At 34.7% G+C, this 22,495-nt stretch overlaps 1 protein-coding gene across 5 annotated transcripts in view; it reads right to left on the bottom strand.

Annotated features, from left to right (window-relative positions):
• Fndc3a (fibronectin type III domain containing 3A) overlaps nucleotides 1-22,495 on the bottom strand; it is a 190,252-nt gene that overhangs the window by 49,965 nt on the left and 117,792 nt on the right. For 3 of the 5 annotated variants that reach the window (XM_021257842.2, XM_004844172.4, XM_004844174.4), the window contains 6 exons: nucleotides 17,508-17,742; nucleotides 11,767-12,036; nucleotides 10,290-10,348; nucleotides 4,197-4,354; nucleotides 2,286-2,345; nucleotides 642-780 (listed from right to left, as the gene is read on the bottom strand). In XM_021257842.2, the coding sequence (XP_021113501.1) occupies nucleotides 642-780; nucleotides 2,286-2,345; nucleotides 4,197-4,354; nucleotides 10,290-10,348; nucleotides 11,767-12,036; nucleotides 17,508-17,742 (921 nt within the window). The remainder of the gene's footprint in view (nucleotides 1-641; nucleotides 781-2,285; nucleotides 2,346-4,196; nucleotides 4,355-10,289; nucleotides 10,349-11,766; nucleotides 12,037-17,507; nucleotides 17,743-22,495) is intronic. The other 2 variants (XM_087197348.1, XM_087197349.1) reach the window with 1 other exon arrangement.

Below are 22,495 nucleotides of genomic sequence, written 5' to 3'. Positions count from 1 at the left end.
TATTTCATGCATGGTTTGAACAAATATTGAATTTTCCCAAAATGCTTGCATTTAATTTTGGTTAGAAATTCACCAAGACCTGTACGCTAATTCAGAAAATCATGCCACTAATTGCAATGCTGCTTATGGTATTTGACTACTTCTATGTACAGTGTCTGTCCACTTTATTATACCTTCTTGTATAGCTTGGCCCAAATATTTATGTATTAAACTATATATTATCCTATATATATGTTCTATAACTTTATTCCTTTTAAGGCATCATATTGATATTTTAAAAACTATGAGTTTATCTATTATTAATCTGGTTTTAGGACAAAATTCAGAAAATAAAAGCATCACTACAAAATATTATAAACAAGAACAACAGGTTGAGTCACTCTTAGGAATCTCATCACATGTATAAAGTAATAACTAATAATTATAAATCCACCTTTTTTGCTATATTTATTTACATACAGTAAGCAGGACTTTTCTGAAGGTATAAGAAACAAAACAAACACTTATTTCATACACGTAAAAAGCAAGAGTAAGTTAGTTAAGCTTAAAGCTTTTTTGGTCTCTAAAACAACTGACATTTAATACTATAGGGGGAAAAAAAAGAAATGTCAAGTTAGAAATACTCTGTAGAATAGTCTTACCTTCCATTGTAAAGTGAGTGAATTTTTGGTTCGATTGGCTATTCTGGGTGGATTAGGTGCATCAGGTTCACAGCTCAAGGTAGTAAAGCTTTCAGCTTCTGAAGGAGTTCCTTTTATAGAATTGGACTCTGCCTGTACTCTACGGTGATAAAATAATTTTACCTTGCAGAATCAGTGGATTATATTTTCAATTGTATCATCTTTAGGTATTTCAAGTTAGTAATGTATCTTTTAAATGATTTATCAAGAAAATATAGCCAGGTACCATGGTATATGTGTAACCCCAGTACTCTAGGAGGCTGTGACAGGAGGATCCCAAGTATAAGCCCAGCCCAGGCAACTTAGAGAGACACTGTCTCCAAGGAAAAAAACTGCACCCCCCCCCCAAAACTCCAGGAGGGTAGAGTGGGGCTATGTAGCTCAGTGCAAAGGTACTGAGTTTCAAACCCAGTACCATGCACACATAAAAGGAAAATATGAATACCAGAATCAAAGTATAGCCCTTAAGAAATAGTATAAACCCATGGTTTTCTCATTTAACTATAACCAATAGAAACACATTTTAAATTGTAACATAACTGTGTCTGTGCATATATGTATGCACACATACAACAAGTTTCCTAAAATAACAGTTTCCTGAAACAATATTGTTAATACACTGATAGTGTATTCCACTTAATCCTATTTCATTTAAAAAATGCTGACTAGCAAGCCTGGGGTATATCCCAGTGGTACAGCACTGCCTAGAATGCACGAGGCCCTAGGTTTGATCCCCAGCATCATACACACACACAGAAGCTGAATATAATCTACAAAATTAAATTCATGATTCAGTAATGGTTGCAATCCATAATGTGGAAAATACTAGGTTATACAATATTTTGGGTTTAGCCACAGGAAATTTACTTGAAGGATTAATAGAAATAATCCCAACCACAGATGTTTTTAAAAAATGGGGTGACTACATAGGGTGTAGTCATAGGGTGGCTACATAAGGTGGTGCATGCCTGTAATTCCAGCACTCAGGAGGCTGAGGCAGGAGGATCACTGTGAGTTCGAGGCCAGTCTGGGGCTCCATAGTGAGCTCAAGGCCAGCCTGAAGCACACAGTGAAACCTTGTCTCAAAAAAAAAAAACCCCCAAAAACAACAAAAAAACAAAAAGCGTGACTAAATGTTCTATTGGGCCCCAGCCGGGGAAGCACTAGAATTTATAAAATTTTGATAAAATATACTGGGAAAACTAGAAAACATCTGAGATACTACTTCAAATTGTGTGAAATTCTGAGTTTTAATATCCTAAATTTTGCCCCAAATATGACAGAAAAAACAAGTATTATTTATGATTTATAAAAACTTCCAAACTGGGACAAATTTCAGTACTAAATTAGATATGGTAAACATTCTATACATTTCAATCCCTAGATCCTACAAAATTAATCTTCTCTTTAATGTTAATACTTAAGTTACATACTTAAAAATGTTGATAACTGTGCCAACAGAAAAACCAAAGTCCATATTTTTAACCCAAAATGAATTCTATTCCAGAATTTTAAGGAAATCATTTAAAAAAACCAACCAACCAACCAACCAATGCCATAACCCTATGCTGTGGCATATACAAATAACATATAGGAGTTCCTTACTTTGCATGGTAATCAGTGGCTGGTTTGAGATCATTTAAAGTGACACTTGTTTCTTCTCCTCTGGAGGAAAACAAAAAAAAAGTAACATTTCAGTGTCTCAAGCATTTCTAATGGATATATAATAGCCTGTGGTACTTTATGAAATTATAATGCTTCTTTCTTTACCAATTGCAATTATATTCAGATCTAATATAGAATTTATCCAATTGGGTATATACCAAACTTTAAATCTATACATCTGCATATTACTTTGGAGTAGAGATAGAAAAGATATTTAACTTTCAAAATGAAATCATTTTCAATTTAAAACATCGATCTTTCACATAACATGGTACTAAAAGCAAAACTACCAGGTTCTTTTTATAGAGTCTGCCCCTGAATTTTACTAGGAAAAATATGAAACTTTATTAACAATACTGCAGTTTAAGTTAATTAGTAAGCAAGAAAAAAAAGGGAATCATAATATAAAATGTATTTAAATAAAGTATTTCCCATGTCCACTATCATATTTTTAAATATAACGGAACACAAAATAATTATTTGTTACACCTATTATTTGGATATGTGGCCATAAATGACGGCCTGTTCTCCATTTTTCCTTCCCGTTTCTTCTTCAACCACTCCTCCTTATTCCATTTCTTTTAATCAAGGCTCTCTTCTCTCCAATTCATGGACTTCTTTTCCTCTCTTCATCATCTTTGCATCCTATCTACCTTGTTTCTCAAATTAAAGTGAATAAATAGATGAGAGGTAAGTATGTCTCACTGATGAAGGTACACTTTAGTAAACTGGGCAGCTGCAGTAGTATCCTTAGAAGACTAACTGGAGGGGACTAATATCCTCCTTGTGCTTCCTTGTCCCTGATTAGGCTGCAAATGGAAATAAATTCTTCTTTAGCAAGTAGCCATAGATAACTAGAAACAGCTATCAACACAAAAACTTTTATGTTGATGGCTCTTGTCCCCTATTTATTCATAGGTATGTTATCTCTTTTATGAAAACTGAATAGAATAAACACAGGGGAATCTTGCTAAAGAGGAGGCAGGGCAACTTTATAACTTTATGTGACACGATGAGAGCCATGGAACAGTTTCACTTTCTTTTCTCCTTACAGCTACTTTATGAAAAAAGATACAAAGAAGGTTGATGATAGATAGCGTTCTGTGTTATAATTTAAATGACTTAACTCCTTTACAACTATCTTTGCTGTGCTTACAATATGACTAATAATTGGCTTTACCCTTATTTTTCATTAAAATAAGCAACTTCTATATGAGCAAAGGTGGAAAAAATATATTTAAAAATTGTTGACCATAAATGTCTCAATTTTAGCCACTAACTCTTTCTAAGGCTTTCTGGTATATATACTTTTGAACCAACTAAAGAGAACTATGATAGGATCCAAGTACAGAGAACTATGATAGGTTTTAAAAATATGACAACATATCCAGATAAATGAGGAACTCTGGAGGTTTTAAAAATATGATTATTAACATATCAATGTAAGAATGAGGAACTCTGGTACTAAGTTCATTTTACAATCAGACAAGAGCTTGTACATGCAAGAATAAAGTCCAAGTTCTTAAAGGATCATTATAATACTTCATGAGTTCCAAATCAAAGGTCCTCTATTCCTTAGCTGTGGGTTCTATTAAAATTTGTACATAATGCATTAAGAATATATGAATATGGAATATCTGTTAAGGTGCATACTGGGAAAAAAATGATGAAGGTGACCAATGAAAAGGGATCATTCTGAGGGAGTACAGACAAAAATATGTACCAGCCTGTTTTTAAACTATTTATATAGTACTACTCACTAGTTAACTTATGGATCAAAATAAAAACATGAAGAGGGAAAGACTGAGTAACTTACATAAAGAGAGGAAGCTAAACCTAAAAAATACCTACACATAAACACATCTGTATTTCCCATCTTTTCCAGTACTTGACAACAGAATTTCATAACCACACAGCTCTGGTACAGTAGCCTCATCTGTTTCGCCATTAATGAAGCTGGAAGGTGGTGACCAGGTAAGTACTACTGTCCTTGCCTGGATGTCTGAGGCCTGCAAAAACATAACAATTAAAAGCTCCTTAAAACAAATGCAATGTGCATAATGAGCAGTGAAATATCCAATGGGGTTAAAAGATTAAATTAAATAATGCTAGTATAAACTGACATAAAATAACTGATAAATAGAAACCCGGTCATTTATAGATGAGAATTTGTTCTGAAAGTGTGGACAGGTTCAATAAATATTTAAAGACCAATTGGGGCCATTCAAAACTGGGCATGGTAGCGGATGTGTGTAATTCCAGCACTGTGAGAGACTGAGGCAGGATGACTGCCAAGTTTGAGTCCAGCCTGGGCAACTTAGCAAGACCGTCTCAAAAAATAAAAAAGGGCTGTGGATCTAGCTCAGTGTGAGTGCCCTGGGTTTAATCCTAGGTACTACAACAAACAGACAGACAGACAAAATTAAGTGTGGATACCAAATACCACAAAAAGAAAATAAAAGCACTTGTAATATATCTGAAAGGGTTTCTCAACTTAGAAAGTATTATCATAATTTAAAAAAATTCAAGAGAAAAATGAATGAAGAACATGAATGGACCAAGGAAACAACTATAAACGGACAACATATGAAATGATGTATAATTGTATTTGTAATTAAATAAATGTAAGTTGAAACAAGATAGCTATTTTTCATCTATCAGGAAAAGGCTGAAAAGTTAATAATATCCAATGTGTTGAGAATCTGGAGAAATGGGCAATCTCTTAAAAGTAAGAATTATACAAAGGTATAGTCTTTTATATGGGGCAACTTGGGAACCATTATAAAAACATGTTTACTTTTTGATTCAAGAATTCCACTTTCAGGATTTTCCCTCCATTAGGATAATATCCTACAAATAAACCTGCAAATGCACACAAATACACACACATAAGAATGTTCCCTGCAGCATTAATAATGGCAAAAACCTAGAACTAGCTTCTTAACATTATGGAGGTGTTAAAAAAAGAGTGAGGTAATAAATCATGTATGTGCTGCTATCTAAAGATTTTATCAGTGTATTGGGGCTACATAATAGTGGGGAAAAAGGGAACCTAGTTAGTAGGCTATGTGGTATGATTGCAGTGTTTTTACATTTTTTTAAAAAAGTACAAAATGCCTAAAAATGTATCATGCAAATGTATTTTGTTGCCTTTACCGTGTGTGGTGGGATGCAAGGAGAGTTGTGAGGGAAAAAAACCCGAGGTTTCAATTGTGTTTCACATCTATCTGTACTACTGGAATAGTCTTATGACTATGTCTTTCTTTTATAGAAGCCTAACACTGAGGAAAAAAGGTTTAGGGATTGATAAGCACTTTAAAGATGGATTATAAAAGTAGCAGATTATATAACGGCACATATATAAATGCTTGCTTTAAAAATATATATTTTAACTGGGCAGAATAAAGAATCCCTATATAGTTTTCTTTCTTTTGCAAAGCTTTCAAAGCCTGAATAAATTTGAAAATCACAACTGTATTTATTCTGATGAAGTCATACAAGACATAATATTTTACTTATTATAATACTGTTTTAAAGCCTTAATACTATGTTTCCTTCACAACAGACTTAAAAATGACTTTTTTATTTTGGTAAGCAGTATCCACCTGGATTTTAGCCTGCAGAAGGTGCAGATTCCCCATATTCTGTTTTTAAACAAACATCCTGTTATCATGTGTGCAACACACACACATACATACACACACTGTCTCTTGATTTTATGCAAGGACCACTGCTGTGTTAAATGGTGAGAATGTGAACAGGAATCATAAGGTGAGTCAGGCAATGGGATTAACTGGCACCTACTTTATAAAGTTTATTTTATCTGGCTATGGGAATACTTACTACACCATCAAAAGTATAGGTAGCACAAAATGTGTGCTTTTTCTTTTCTCTTTTTTGTTCCTCAAATGTGTCATGTCCAATGATTTTCAAATGCCACCCAATCTGTTTGCAATACTGCCTGTAGTATCCCCCCCAGTACTTTTCCTTTAAATTTCATCTTTGCAGAGTAAAATTTCCTTAATATTCATCCCAATGTACAGTTTCCATTAAACACCCTGAGAGTACTCTATCTCTTTGTGCTGGCACTTCAGTTCTAATTTTGTATTTATTCCATGGTACTTAGTACATTAAGCTCTGGGGAAGGCTGGTGGTGTCTGTGTCTTTCATCCTATCTCTAGCTTTTAGCACAGTATCTGGCATTTTGTTAAGTGGTCAAATACTTATATAGTAAATGAATAAATACACTTAATTTAGTGCTGTAAATGAACTAGACTATGTAAAAAACAACCCAACACACAATGACTACCAAACAAAAACCCTGACCTATATTTTCAGTCAAGTAACTTAATCAAAGAGGAACAATCACTCAAACTTAACATAAACTAAAACAAATCAAAACCATCAGATTTTTTTTTTAGTTTTATAATACAGGGCTTATTATTTCAATAAATTACATCTTTTCAATAATGCCAGGTAAGAATTTTGTTAAAAGCTTAAAAAATTTCCTTAAGCTTTATATTGAAAATAGTATTTTTAATATTATGTACTGTAATATTATTTACTGTAGTAAATGCTGCTAGCAGTAGTGATGATGTTATTCAAGCACCGATCCTATTAAAAGTACTAACTTCCTTTTTTAGTAAATCTAGTGAGAAGCATTTGGATATAAACAAATCTTGGAAAGATACCTCTTGAGTTTCAATTCTGGCACAACTGCTACTTTCTAAACCCCACTCTTGCTTTTTCTCATCTGTAAAAGGGGAAAAATAGTACACCTAGGACTTTTATAGGAATTAAATAATGTATATATGCATTTGAAGTGCTATGAATTTAATACTAGTAAACTTGTGTTAGCTATTATTATGAGACAGTCAATATTTATTTACATGTATATACTCAAGTCTCTAAAAACAAATTAGAATGAAAGAAAGCTAAGTGTGTTCATATCTAATTGGGAGTTATCAGAAAAGTAGGACCATAGTAGCCTATTAGACGAGGGACTGGCTTATAATACAAACTTCTTAAAATGAGGTAAAATAAAAAGATAACCCTTTAAAAAAAAAGATAAGCTTTTGTGGAAAAGGCGTTAAGGGCAATAACTAAAACACAGCAATTTATTTTTTTAAATTTTTTTATTTTTTGGTACCGGGGATTGAACTTGGGTCCTTGCGCTTGCGCAGCAGGCTGCAAAACCACTGAGCTAAATCTCTGGCCTAGCAATTTATTTTTTCTTAACAAAATATTTGAGCATGAATTTTGGGGGGCTAGGGAGGTATAGTCCTTTCTTTTGTAAATTAAGATACATTCTTTTGCATGTTAAACAGCCTCATCCTATTGCCTGTTTAACATCTTTCATTCTTTCCCTAACTTATTGTGGTCTAGTGATTAAAGTTTTTTCTATCTGATCACCTCACCATGCTTGCTCATTCCTGTATTCGCCTTTCATTCCTTACTCATAGTGTACTTTTTCTCACTCTTCAGAGCTCCATGGTTTTCCTGACTGCTTTACTTAAGAACTGTCATCACATGACTCTATTTCAATAATAGCACATTTTACTATCACACAGCATTTGTTTCTACTTTGTATTTTTTATTTACTGGCATATAAAAAAAGGCTCAATATGTATCTTTCTGAATAACTTATTCTTCAAAGGCAACATAATGACACAGGCAGCTAAATCAGTAAAAATTAATATAATCAGAGAGGAACAAGGCTTTCAAGGAAGTCAGCAGAAAAATAGACATCAGAATTGTGGCTGGAGGTGCATCTGAAGAAGGCCAGGCCTCAAGATAAAGATGCAATGGCCAGACATACATATTTCTCTAAGAGATAAGTAATAACTTGGAATTATACTGTAATTAGCACTAGCTGGTACAGGGAGTCCAGCTAGGCAATAGTCGCCCAGGTACTTGACCAGAACATGCATCCAGACCTGTCCCTTCCCTAAAATGCCTTTGTTCTTTCCATGTACCCTTGCTATGTGATTCGCTTCCCTACTGGACCAATATTAGCTAAGTGGCTATACTTGTAATCCTATAGGTCAATTATAGTTTGAACTATGTTGTACCCGAATTGTGACTTTGCTGTACAGATTAGCCCAGACAGGAGCGCCTCGGTGGCAACCCACTTTTAGGACCTCTCCTGCCTCTCAGGAGCTATTTCTCAATGAATCTTTCCTAACCTTCACTGTTCTTTAGAAGTCATTCTTCAATTTCGGGGGACATGAAGTTGGCACATCTGACATCTAGCAGGTAGAGTTATATTTCTCCAATATCACTACGACCTCATTTTCATAAAAAGGTAAACAACAACAGTATTTTGATGAATAGACATATACAAATGAATTGAAAGATGAAGGAAAGGAAACCCAAAGTGTTAAACATGATAAAATTGAAGGAGTAAAAGGAGATTTATAATTACTCTATAATTCTATATTACACCTTTTATAATAAGGAATCAATAAAGGGCCGGGGACTTAGCTCAGTGGTTTCACCGCCTGCTGCACAAGCGCAAGGACCTGAGTTTGATTCCCGGTACCAAATAAAATAAAATAAAACACAGACACACACACACACACACACACACACACACACACACACGAACTCAATAAAGAAATTCAGAATTAAATTATAATCACTGGCACTTCAGTTGGCTTGCTTTTAAAATGGAGTGGAATTATAACTCTTAAAGAGCAGAAGGAAAAAAGACTATCAGAAAAATTACTTTGATACTTTGGTGTTTTTCCTTCTAGTGTTTATACCCAAAGATACTAGGGATCGAACCCAGGGCCTCTGCACTGAGCTACTATCGCCAGCCTTAAAAAATATTTTTTTAATTCTGAGGGAGGGTTTCCCTAGCTGCCAAGTTGCCCAGGCTGAACTTGAACTTTTGATCCTCTTGTCTCAGCCTAACAGATTGCTGGGATTACAAGTGTGCACCACCATGACCAGCTAGTCTTTTCCTTATTAGACTGTAATTATGGTACCTATATAGTTTGGTCCCTGGCATTTTTTTTCAGACTTATGTCAAAAGCATCTCTGCATATTCCCACATTCTTCATAACTGTATTTTTAAATGGCTGTATCATTTTGTCCAATACAAAATTTTATCTTATCTATGTCTCTCTTTAGTTGTCTTATTTTTTAATATTAATGCTGTAGCGGTAAACATTTTGCTTGTTTAGCATTTTTTTTTTTTGAAGTAGGACTTCACACATATTCAGAAGAATTCGTATTTCTTTTGAATAGTGAAGAACTCTATGTTCTTAGTTTAAAATGTTTAATTTGTATGAACACTTAATATTGTAAACATTCATAAATATTTTCCCAAGCAGATAATAGATTTTACACTGGTTATTTTATTTTATTTATTTATTTTTTTTGGTACCGGGGATCGAACTCGGGACCTTGTGCTTGCAAGGCAAGCAGTGAAAACACTGAGCTAAATCCCTGGTCCTACACTGGTTATTTTAAATGTATACAGAAACTTTTATGTAAGCCAATTCTGCTGCCACGTATTTTTCTGATTTTTTTCTATTTTATTCTATCTATACTTACAAAAGATTGAGGAATACTAAGTTTCGTCTAGCTGTTCTATTATTTGATTTTATTAAACTCTTTTTGCTTTTGGAGTTGGCCGGACATATTTCATGTAGAATAATATAAATGGATTTTTAAAAAAGTTATAATAATCAGTTGTATCCACACTATCAGTTCTGTCTATTCCAATAATCTGTAATGTATTTAGATTGTATCCTTGTTTAAAAAATGGATTCCAGTCTCAATATTCTCCTTTACTGTTCAATGTATCTCTTCTTAAATCAGATACATAATGAGCCATTACTGATATTGTATTTCTAGAAAGTTTTAAATAAGGCCTGAATGAAAACATGAAATGAATACATTAAATGTAAATGTTGAGAAAATATATGAGATACTTACTACTGGTTTGCCAATGTTAGAAAGAAATGCTTCATATGCTTTAGTTTCTTCATTTTTTTCTGAAAAAATAAATTAAAAAAACTTCAAATGTAATCCCTTCTTCCTCTCAATATTACTTCTGAAACTAGGTTGGTATTTGGGACTTATTTTCTAGTTTTTATCTTTAGTTCATACACATAAATTTGTGGTCCTTTAGTATTCTATGATTCAATTTCTATTTTGATTTCAACTGTGATTACTAATTATAACACGACTGCATATGTATATCTGAAGAGTATATTTTTCTCATAGAAAGTGCATTTTTATTTACAGTGGTAAAAATATTCTCTCCTCTCTGCAAAGACCTTATTTGCCAATCTTGTGCCTCTTAACAAGTTAACTATTTTTTCATGACATGTTATAATTATTATTTCCCCAAATGCAATATAATTTGTTTGATCATAACTTAAAGCCACCAATTGCATACATGAAAATTTAGCTTAACTGTTCTGAAACATCAGTGCTGAAAAGAATGCTCACTAAGTCTCAAAAATTGAAGAACATTTTTGTAAATGTTATTAACATACAAGTCATACTCATTATTTAAAATTTGTTAGTGACAAAAAGAAAATTTTAAGGAAAAACAAGGTAGGAAGAGTTAAAATGGCTTATATTTTGATATTTTCCTCAAAGTTGAAAGCATCTTATTACTTAGTATGCTTCATAGTCATGTTTGATGAAATTTGTAAGTTAAATGAGAAACAGTATCAAAGAAACCCAAAGGACACACATAAAGAAACTATAAAAAGTCAAGATACACAGTAGTAAGAGGCTGAACATTATAGTCAAAAATATCTGGGTACTAACTTTGCATTGTAGGCACATGGGAGACAGGTTGTTTAACCCAGTTTCTATTTATTTTATTGAGACTGATGCCAGTAAATATCAAGAAGTAGCACTCAGTGTTAATATGGTGGTAGTCACAGGTTAGGTGAAGGATCCAAGCAAGGTATAAAAGAGATTTTAAGAGAAAAAACATTTTGGAAGAAAAAGAATGAGAATACTAGTGTATCCTAACTATAGAGAATGTAAAGAGATTAGTTAACGACTTAACTAGTTACTATCCGGGATTTATACACAAAAAAGCTGGGAGAAATAATTTTGATAAAACTTGACAGCTTGATCAACGGCCCAGGCATAAATGAAACAGACTCTGGATAATATTATCTGAGTTTGCATAGCAAGTAGAAATTTTCTCAAACAGTAAGAGATTAACAATATATGTGAAATTATAAATTGAAATTTCCCAAGTTATCAAAAGCAATAGTTGATAACAGGTAAGGTTCTAAAACTTTGTCTTATATTTAGAATTATTACATTATATATTTATAGCCTTGTTATTTAGACAAGGATGAAATGATTGAGAGGTTAGAATATACTTTTATCAGGTTAAGTAAGTAAAAGAATCAGTAAAAATGGTTGAGTATTTTATAGTTACCTTCTATTTCTGTATCAACTTGTATATTACTTTTGCCTCTCCCTGATTTGCTTTTTGCTGATCCTGTGTTCACACCACTGGCATTCTGCCCTTTTATAACTCCATTATGTTCATTTATGGGAGAAGGGCATTTCTGGGGTGATGATGGTGGACTGCTCATTTTATCTTTCTGTGTTCCTTGGCGATCCTTTAATTTTTTCTGCAAACGTTCGTATGTTTTACTAGATCTTTCATCTCTAAAGTTGGACCTTCCATGTGTAGAATGAGCATCTAGGAAGAAACAAAAAAAAAATGTTAAAAAGATTATTCTAAATAAGTTTATGGCATGAAAAGAAAATAGGAAAAGAAGTCTATCACATAAAACTTACTATAAAATATTATGAAGAATTTTACAAAACAAGGCTATTTCTGTATCTCCACTGACATAATCAAGGTTTGTGACTTGATTATAATTATACAGTCATACCTTGGTACTTGACTGCTTTGAAATTTGTCGAATTTGGCACTCAATGCCTTCTGACACAAAAATTTCGTCCTGATACTAGTTGTTTGTTTGGTACTCAACATAAAAGCTAGAACTTATTGGTGTTCATTACCTGGTGACTTATTACCTTTTTCAGCTAAAACAATTTATTTGGTATTCATTACTTTTGGTACTTGCCACTCTTCCTGGAACCAATTAATAATGAGTACCAAGTTACCACTGCACATATCTCAAGAAAATTTACACAGTTTTTGCTTCATCATTTCCCTACTATTAATCTCCACAGAAACAGTTTCATGGTGTTATGATTATTATCGGCAAGAAATTAGACTTGAACTGACCTGTCTACTGTTGCTGTTCTTTTACTCTTTTGTGAGCTATTACTTTTCACGTTTCTTTCAATTTCAAACATGTAAAAGGGGTAAGAAGAAAATGATTGTCTGCCTAAATTTTTTTATAATTCAAAAATGAAATCACTAAAAGTTTTAGGAATAAGCAAAACAAACAAACAACAACACCAAAACCAAGTTGGATTGTTTAATAATAGAATCTCTATATAAAATATTGTAATTTAAGATATTATAAACTCAGCCAGGCATGGTGCTGCTGAGGCAGGAAGACCTTGTCTCCAAATTTAAAAAGGGCTGTGGATATAGTTCAGTAAGCAGGCTCTGGGTTCAATCCCCAGTACCAAAAAAACAAAATAAAACAAAACAAAACAAAACATCACACCACTCAACATCTATAATTTCCAGGTTGTGTTTTAGATGAAATACTCATCCTAAAAAAAAAAAAAAAAAAATCACACAGCAATATAATACATTTTAATTTTAAATTTAAAATGTGTTCTGAGAAAAATAGTTTTTAAAGAGAAAAGCATTAAAGGCCTTAGCAAAGAAAACAGTTTTAGCTGGGTGTAGTGGCACATGACTACAATTCCAGCACTCAGGTAGGCTGACACATGATTGCAAATTCAAGCCCACCCTGGACTACACAATAACTTAGTGAGACTCTGTCTCAAAATAAAAAATTAAAATGTGTAACTCAACAAAAAGGATAACTCAGTGAAAAAATAGGTGCATGATGTGAACAGACATTTCTCCAAAGAAGATATATAAATGGCCAATAAGCCATTTATATATAAGGTGTTCAACATCAATAGTCATTAGGGAAAAGCAAATCAAAGCCATGAGATAAAAACTTGACAGTCAACAAGATGATTACAATCAAGAGAGACACTAACAAGTTTCGGCAAGAATGTGTAAAATTGGAACCCTTATACCTTCTTGGTAGAATATAAAATGGTACAAAGACTGAGGAAGATAGTTTGGCAGTTCCTAAATAAGCTAAACACAGAATTACTGTATTACATACATAGAAATTCAATTCTGAGGTATACACACCCAAGAAAAGATGTCAACCCAAAAACTTGTACACAGATGTTTCATAGCAGCATTTTTCATATACAAAAAGTGAAAACAACCCAAATGCCCACCAACTAATGAATGAATAAACAAAATGTTGCAGAGCCAACAAATACTTTGCTATAAAAAGTAATCAAATGCCACTATAGATGGCAACTCACATGAACCTTAAAAACATGTGAAGTGAAAAAATCTACATAAAAAGATCACTTGGAAAATGAACATTTAAATAAAAATTTTACATGCAATACATACATTGCATGTACATTTAAATGAAATGTCTAGAATAGGCAAATCCACAGAGACAGAAAGTAGTATAGGGGATAGTGGGAAAATAGGTAAGTATAAAGGTTCTTTCGGGGATGACAGAAACATTCTGGAATTAAAGGCCATGAATATAGTAAATATAGGTTAAACATCCTTAATTCAAAGATCTGAAATGATCCAAGATCTGGAACTTTGAGTGCTGACACAATGCCACAAGTGGAATATTCTACATCTGACCTCATCAGATGAAGTATACCAAGTTATTAAAAATACTGCACATGGGCCAGAGATTTAGCTCAGTGGTTCTGGCACTTGCCTTGCAAGAGCAAGGTCCCGAGTTCGATCCCCAGTACCAAAAAACAACAACAACAACAACAAAAATTGCATAAAAACAACCGTCATGCTATGTGTACAAGGTTAATGTAACAAACATAAATTTCATGTTTAGACTTAGGTCCCTTAGGGCTGGGGATTTAGCTCAGTGGTTTTGTTGCCTGCTGCACAAGCACAAGGACCCGAGTTTGATCCCTGGTACCAAAAAAAAAAAAAAAAAAAAGAAAATTTAGACTTAGGTCCCATTCCCAAGATACCTCATTGTATATATGAAAATATTTCCAAACCTGAAACAATCTGAATTGTCACTTTTGGTCTGTCCCAAGCATTGTGGATAAGAGAAACTCAACCTTAGGGAATATACTAAAAAATCACTCAATCTCACACTTGGCAAAAGTATATTTAGTAAATATACTAAAAACCATTGAAATGTAGTTTAAAGCCATGAATTATAATTTAACACAAATAATAAAAACTTAAGAACAATAATCAGTACACATTTTTAAAATGTGTTTTTCAAATGCATTTGTATTTTATCCATTACTCAAGATACAAGAAGTAATGGTGAAAAATTAAAGAATATATTATAGAAGAGCAGAAATTTATTATCAACAGATCTAAAAGGGTTGAAATTCTTAGTAACTTAACTTACATGATCTTGTTCAAAGTACTTCACATTCTCAAGCCTTAGTTTCTTCTTCTGTATTTTGCACAATTTTATCGTGGATCAAATGAGATTATACATTTATGAGCACAGTGTATCTAGCAAAGCTCAGGCTCAAAAATAGTATTGGTGACAATGAAATGTTGCATCAGGTGCCACTTTGGGAATCCATAAAATGTGCATGGAAAAGGGGTCATGGAAAGGGGTCTAGCTACTGGCTAGAAAATCAGCACTGTCAGTTATTAGGCTCCAGTGGTAATTTCCTTGCATATAAAATCCAACACAATATAACTCTTGCCTTCAACTGTTGCTAGCTGATTTGCAGATTTATGTCTTTCACTTAAATGTTACTGTAAACCATATCCATGTATTTTAATATATATCCCCTCTAAATAATAATGGATCTTAACAATACAAAGTAGCAATGATTTATAATATCTAATTTTATCTTATAATTTTCTCAAATATATTAATAAACTAAGTCATAATTAGCAATAAACAAGATAGAAGAATGGGATGAATGTGCAGTATAAACCCTTACTACTCAAAAGTGTATCTGTTGGATCACTGCATGAGTATCACTTAAGTGTCTGTTAGAAATGCAGAATCTCAAGCCCCAACTAGACTTTCTGAATCAATTTGCATTACTTGGGCAAGAGAAGTTTGAAAGTACATATGGCATATGATATTTTATATACACATATGTATATAAATATATCTACTACTTATAGGCAGTTTTGTACATAAAATTTTTTATTTAGACTCTTCTATAAATTTACTGAGCATAAGTGACAGACACTGCTAAGTGCAAGTAAAAACAACAAAAAATAAACTAGATTCAAGTCTTAGGGAGTTTACTGTCAAGGGAGAGAAACAGTCAAATAAGAAAAATAAAAACAAAACAAACAAAAATTCCCAAACTATATTAGGTTTCAGTGCTGGAGACTGATAAGATAAAGTTGGGGAAAGTACTTCTGAAAGTTGAAGTTGAAAAGAAGAAAGAAACTGCCTAAAGAAAATGGGAAGAACATTCTTGACAAAATGTCACATGCAGAGGCCTTGAGTCAAGAAAGAGCTTGATGGTTTAGAAAAACAGAAGGAATAGGAGCAAGCAGCAGGAAAAGGCAGTCAGGGGCTACAGGGTAGTGGTCTACAACCACAGTAAAAGTGTCTGGAGCAATGTCTGGACATAATTTTTACAATGTGTGTTTTGGAGGTGCTGGAGCTGTGTGCTATTGGCAACAAGTGGGGAGAGGCCAGAGATGGTGCTAAACATCTTACTATGCAGTTCTGCCTCCAAAAAAAGGACTTATCTATCCAAAAACATCAATGGTGGCATGTTTGAGAAACCCTGGTCTAGGAGAACAGTTTAGGATTTTATTCTAAATGTCGCGAGAACTCAAAGCTTTTTAAACAGTAGAAATTGTCTGATTAGTATTTTAAACTTATGGCAGCTAAGAATAGATTATCAGGACCAAGATTAAAACAGGAAAACAAGTGGAAGGCCGCTATTTCAGTTGTCCCAGCAAGATCTGATGGTGGACTGAATTTTAATAGCAGTGAAAAAGCAGAAATTTGGGAAACTTCCAAAAATAAAACTGATACAAAATTGGTGGGGGAGGGGTCGAAAAAGGAGTAAATTAAATCTGATCTTTACTTTCATTTTAGTAAATTTGAGTGGCTATCACACCATCTACTGAAATGAAGATGACAGAGACCAAAGCAGGTTTTGGGGGAACCAAACTGAAATTAACACTAGATATCTTCTGGCTGTGGTGCAGGACTCAGCCATGTGGAGTTATTAAGAAGGCAGTTAGAAAAAGAAGTCTGGGTCTCAGCAGAGATATTTTGAACTGAATGTATAAATTTGAGCATTGTCAGTAAGAGTATTTAAAACCATGGGAAAGAATAAGATTATTATTTCTTCCCTTATTAGCTCCCTCAAGCAGGGGTTAATGGCTCATTCTGTTTTTTTCAATTCCTCACAGAACTGAAACTAGCAACCTGTGTAGATGCATAGTTGCAACATGGACTTCAGGATTTAACAAACACACAGTTATTCCTGGCTGAAATTTCCTCAATCTAGACTGCACGATAGAGGAAAATATCTTTTGTTTGAACATGACTCCACTAAATACTATATAATCTTGTACAATATAAGTTATGTTCCTTCTTTCATTTTGTTTGCTTATTGCCTTAAAGGGTGATAATGAGGATGAAGCACTTAACAGAGTCCTTAGGTAACAGAAAACGATTGTAGTATTATTACCATGTGCTGTTTCTTTCTTTCTTTTTTTTTTTGGTACTAGGGATTGAACTCGGGTCCTTCAGCTTGTGAGGCAGGAGGTGGAACCACTGAGCTAAATCCCCCAGCCCTGTTGTTTCTTTTTTTGTTTGTTTTTGGTACCAGGGAATTGAACTCAGGACCTTGCGCTTGCAAGGCAGGTGTTGTGCCACTGAGCTAAATCATCTGCCCTGTTGTTCCTTTTTTATGTTGTGATGATAACATCTCTTATATCCAAGCAAAGAATATTCAACTCCATAAAGCAAGAATGTTTTCACTTCTTACCTACATCTCCATATACTTGTGAAGACTGATACTGTGGCATATACTGTGTTGCCATGTCTCCAGCTCCAGTCACAGGTGAGTACATATGGCGTGGTGGAGGGGGCATCATTGTTGGGACAGGAATGAAACCAGGTAGAGGATGTGGAGAACGGTGGATGACTGTGTGACCACCGGGATGAAACTCTGGGGCCTGAGGAACCACAACAACTCTTCGAACACCATTGTCTTCAATAACCTACAAAATGAAAATAAGATTAAGTTTCTTTTGTAGGGTATAAGAAATTTTGCTTTCAAATATGTTAGAGTTGGGGTTGGGGATATAGCTCAGTGGCGCCTTGCCTGCCTGGCAAGTGTAAGGTCCTGAGTTTGATTCCTGTACCAAAAAAAAAGTTAGAGTTTGAATTTCTGCACTATTAGAAACTAAATTTTTATTACCGAATGAATGTGACAAGAATTTATTAAATAGGGCCAGGGATGTAGCTCAGTGGTAGAGTGTTTGTCTAGCATGTGTGAGGCCCTGGTTTAGTCCCCACCACCACTATTTAAAAAGAGGTACATGTGAATTAGTACAGAACAACATAAAGTAGTTATAAAATTCAATATAAATCTTAAAATACTGATGAGAATGGCTAAATAAAAATGAGCTATAATACTATGTACTTATCCTGTGTTTAACATGCATTTAGTGAGGCAGTGATTTTGGTTTAGATATAACAAGGTCAGGATTAATTTCCTTTTCCATGTTATGACTCAGTGTAGAAGGAAAACAGGTTGTGGAAAACCCAAATAAAGAAAAGATATTGAATCTAGATTTCTAAAGATAAACCATGTTAGATTTAGGTACAAAATTCTTATAACCACGACCAGGGCAATCTCAGTAGGTGATCATTTCAAGTGAGACAAACAATAAATGTATTAAGTTTCAAGTAGAAAAAGTATCTGTGGCTTTTTTTTGTTTCCAAATAAGACCACAGCTGTGGGAATAAATTTTAAAAAGCTGATAGGTGAACCTTTGAACCTCACAGGAGTTATAAGGACACATAGGAAAGCTTAAAAGGCTGAAGGATTTTATATCAAAATAAGAAATTCCTACACTAAAGTAAGACCCTTATTCTTTTAAACTTAAGTAATAACCCTTTGAGGTGTAACAAATGGCTGATAATACCATTTCTCAGGAAAGAGAAAACATTAGCAATGTAAAGAGCTAATTTATTTATATTTAATTTTTTTATTCATTACGTTTATTAGTACATTTTTAGGTATATGCTATGATCGCATTCATCACTGGGAATTTGTACCTGTACATGATATATATTTGTTCTTGTTTTTTTCCATTCCCCCTCCCTCCCTCCTACCCCTCCACCTCTCTCTAATGACAAAAGCTTTGTTTCTGTTTTTTCCTTCCTCATTTTTTTCTTTCCCTTCTTTCCTTCCTCCCACCTAGTTCCCCTTCCCCTTTGAACCTTTTCTTCGTATTTCACAATATCAATTATACATTTTGGTCTTCATTTACTCTTTTACTTTCTCAATTTAAAGGCAAACTGGGGTTGGGGATTCAGGTCAGTGGCGCCACACTTGCCTCGAAAGTGCAAGGTCCTGAGGTCCTGAGTTCAATCCCAGGTACCGCAAAAGAAAAATAAGGCAAATTATTTTATCATGCTTAAGGATAAAGAATTCTGTATACAGTGATGTGTTTGGTAGGTATGGGTACACTAAAACACACTTATTTGGGTACAGATAAACCTAAATTACAAGTATTAAAAAGATTATTAAACTTTTTATCTTCTGGAGTGGGATATAACTTGTCTGTAACATGGGATTGGAATACCAAACATATAATACACTGTTTATACATAATATTATTGTTTATATATGCTGGGTTTAGAACCACAAAGCCTTGCTTCTGGCAAAATGGATGTTTCATACGCTTTCTGCTTATTTAACTCAGTTCTGAATTTCTGGTAGAAACTGAATCAAATCTAGAAGCCTAGCAAAGCCTAGCAGAAGGTAATTTGAGCACTATTCACTTTTTAGTTTTGAACTTACAGAAAAGGACAACAGAAGCAGTTTGGAATGGATTATGAGTAAGCCAAACCCCAGTATCTGTCACAATACTACTTTCATCTTTATCACTCTTCAATTAAAAAATCTTAAAAAGACTCTCCATTTCTGATAGGATTATAATTCAGCCTAGTTTCCATCTACCTTCTAAGTTGTATCTTTCTTCTGTGCTAACTCCTAAACCTCAGGCTGCTATATTAAAAAACTTGCCTTCACACTGACCTAGATATTTCTGTACCTTGTACTTTCATTTATGCTATTTTCCTTTTTAACTTTGCTTTTCCTTCCTCTATAAGCATACAAATCGGGCCGGTGATTTAGCTAAGTGGAACCATGCCTGCCTCATAAGCACAAGGTCCCGAGTTTGATCCCTGGTACCAACACCCCTGCCAAAAAACCCCTATACAAATCTTATCTACCTTACAAATCTAGCTGTAACTTTACCTCCTTCACACCTTAAAAAATTGTTTTTGAACAGATAACTTACAAGAGAAAGGAAAAACCTTAGAATGATGTATTTGTTGGGGGCCCACATACTAACAGGGTTGAATACAACAACAAAAGTAAATTATTTAGCATGTTGCAAAGTGATAAACAGTTTCAGAAAAAGCACTACAGCTAAGGGCAATTATAAATATTGCGGGAAGGGGAAGATTACAGAATAAAAGATAGTGATCTTGGCAGAGACTTCTGGGGAGTGGCAGGACTAGAAAATCTTAAGAGGCACCTGGAAGGAAGCTCCCCCGCCGCCATCCCACACTCCTAGGGCAGAGAAGGTGAGCTGCACAGGTGTCAGAAGCAACCCCCCCCCCCGCCCCTTGTAAATGCAAAGACATGTAAACAAGCTTCAAAAACAGACTTCTGGATCACCTACAGCAACCCCAACGGGAAACAAGATGGAACAATCTGATACTCAACCACCTGGACTCTCTGAACTGGCAACAAAAGAGGATCTGGGAAAAATGAAATCAGAAATAATTACTCAGATAACAGCAAAGATTGTGCTCATGATGCAAGACATGATTAATAAATCTAGAGAGGACACAGATAAAAAAATAGAGGATCTGAGGAACATGATGGAATCCCAACATAGGAAACAAACGGAATCCATAAAACAGATGCAAACAGATTTCCAGGAGATTAAAAACTCCACTGAAAGTCTGCGCAGCAGAATGAACCAATGTGAGGATAGAATTTCAGATATAGAAGAAAAGATTGCAAGTAGTGACCAGGAAAAGAAAAATTGCTTTAAAATTAATTGTAAGGGAACAAGAGAAATCAATCCAGCAGCTGCTAGATGATGTAAAGAACAATAACATAAGATTGATTGGAGTCAATGAAGAAACAGGAGAGAGTGCAGATGACATAAAAAAACTGTTCACAGAAGTGATGGCAGAAAACTTCCCAAGGAGGGAAAAAGAACTTGACATACAAAGAAGTGAGACATGTAGGACTCCAGCTAGCCTTGATCAAAAAAAAAAAAAAAAAACTACACATAGGCATGTAATAGTTAGGATTCCAGAAACCCAACAGAAGAACAAAATTCTACAAGCAGTGAGAGAAAAGAAACCAATCACATACAAAGGAAAGCCCATCACAATCACAGCAGACTTCTCAATGCAAACCCTCAAGGCAAGAAGAGCTTGGAGGGATGTATTTCAAGCCCTAAAGGAAAACAGCCTCCAACCCAGATTGATGTACCCTGCAAAACTATCTTTCAAAATTGATGGAGAAATAAGATACTTTCATGATAAAGAGCACCTCAGGAACTTCATGAATACCAAACCGGCACTCCAAAAAACTTTAGACAATACCCTAGGAAAAGACAATGAGGATCACAATCTCAGGAAACCCAGTAGAATGAATCTATTGGGTGTGACAAATTAAATGGAAAGGGGAACAATCCAACAAAAAGAAAAAGTCATGACAAGGCTTTTAAAACTTTGAACTTCATCTCCCTAATGAGTGTATAATTCAATCTTGTTATTGTACTGATTAATATTTTTCTGATTGTAGAGTTGAACACCTTTCCTTGTGCTATACTGGCTATTTATCATCTTTTTATGTCTACTTTTTAATTGGGTTGTCTATTAATGTGCTGTAAGAGTTCTTTATATATTCTGGTCAGAGATTATATGTGAAGGACCCTAGTTAGCAAGGCAGACTCCATATTGTTGCTGAAAGACCCACCCGTCTGCCCTTTAGATGAACTCAAAAGGAGGAAGCTTAGAAACCTCCTCCCCTTAGAGAGTCTCTTAGAAACAACAATTAATCACCTATTGTTTTACAAATGTTCTAAGGACAGGACGTTCTGGTTCTGTACCTTTTGCTTGCTTTGCTAGTTCTATCCCATAGGGGGGCCTAGAAACTGTTGGCCTCAAAGGTGTATAAAACACATTAGTCCCCCCCCCCCCCACCATTGAGGCTCGAGTCTGGTGCTCGGCTCGGGTCCCAGCCGGTAAGAAACTCCTGTGTGGATTTAATATCGGACTCTGGTTGGTTCTTTCTCACTGAGTGCAACATTCTTGGAGGCCCCAGCCAGAGAGCCAGCTGCTCTGGAGCTTATTATCTTGGAGCCATTGTTTCTTTTTAGGAGAGACCAAGATTGGACATTGGCGGTGTTTGGCCCCTCTGGACACCGGTCTGCGGAAGGAGAGGCCACCCTGACGGTATTCCAGGGTGCCGGGTAGGCTGGTCCCAGTTGGGCCCTATCGCCAATCAACCGACCTGCAGGAGTTTATCAGGAAAGCCTCTAGAGGTAAGAATCGAATGATTCTTAGTGCACTGTGGGTAGGTAGGAGGAAGCTGGACATGGCACAGACTCCCTTACCTAGAGTCTCTTTGTGACAGTGAGCAGATTCATTGGGTCGGAGTCCTCAGAAGAGTGACTCCATGGGTGGGGTCCGAATCCATTCGGCCACAGAGGT

This window comes from Heterocephalus glaber, unplaced genomic scaffold (genome assembly GCF_053883595.1).
Source record: "Heterocephalus glaber isolate CG9 unplaced genomic scaffold, H.glaber_assembly_v1.0 deba00001666, whole genome shotgun sequence".
Taxonomy (NCBI): Eukaryota; Metazoa; Chordata; class Mammalia; order Rodentia; family Bathyergidae; genus Heterocephalus; species Heterocephalus glaber.
The sequence above is the reverse complement of the archived record's forward strand: the minus strand, read 5'-3'. Positions and strand labels throughout refer to the sequence as shown.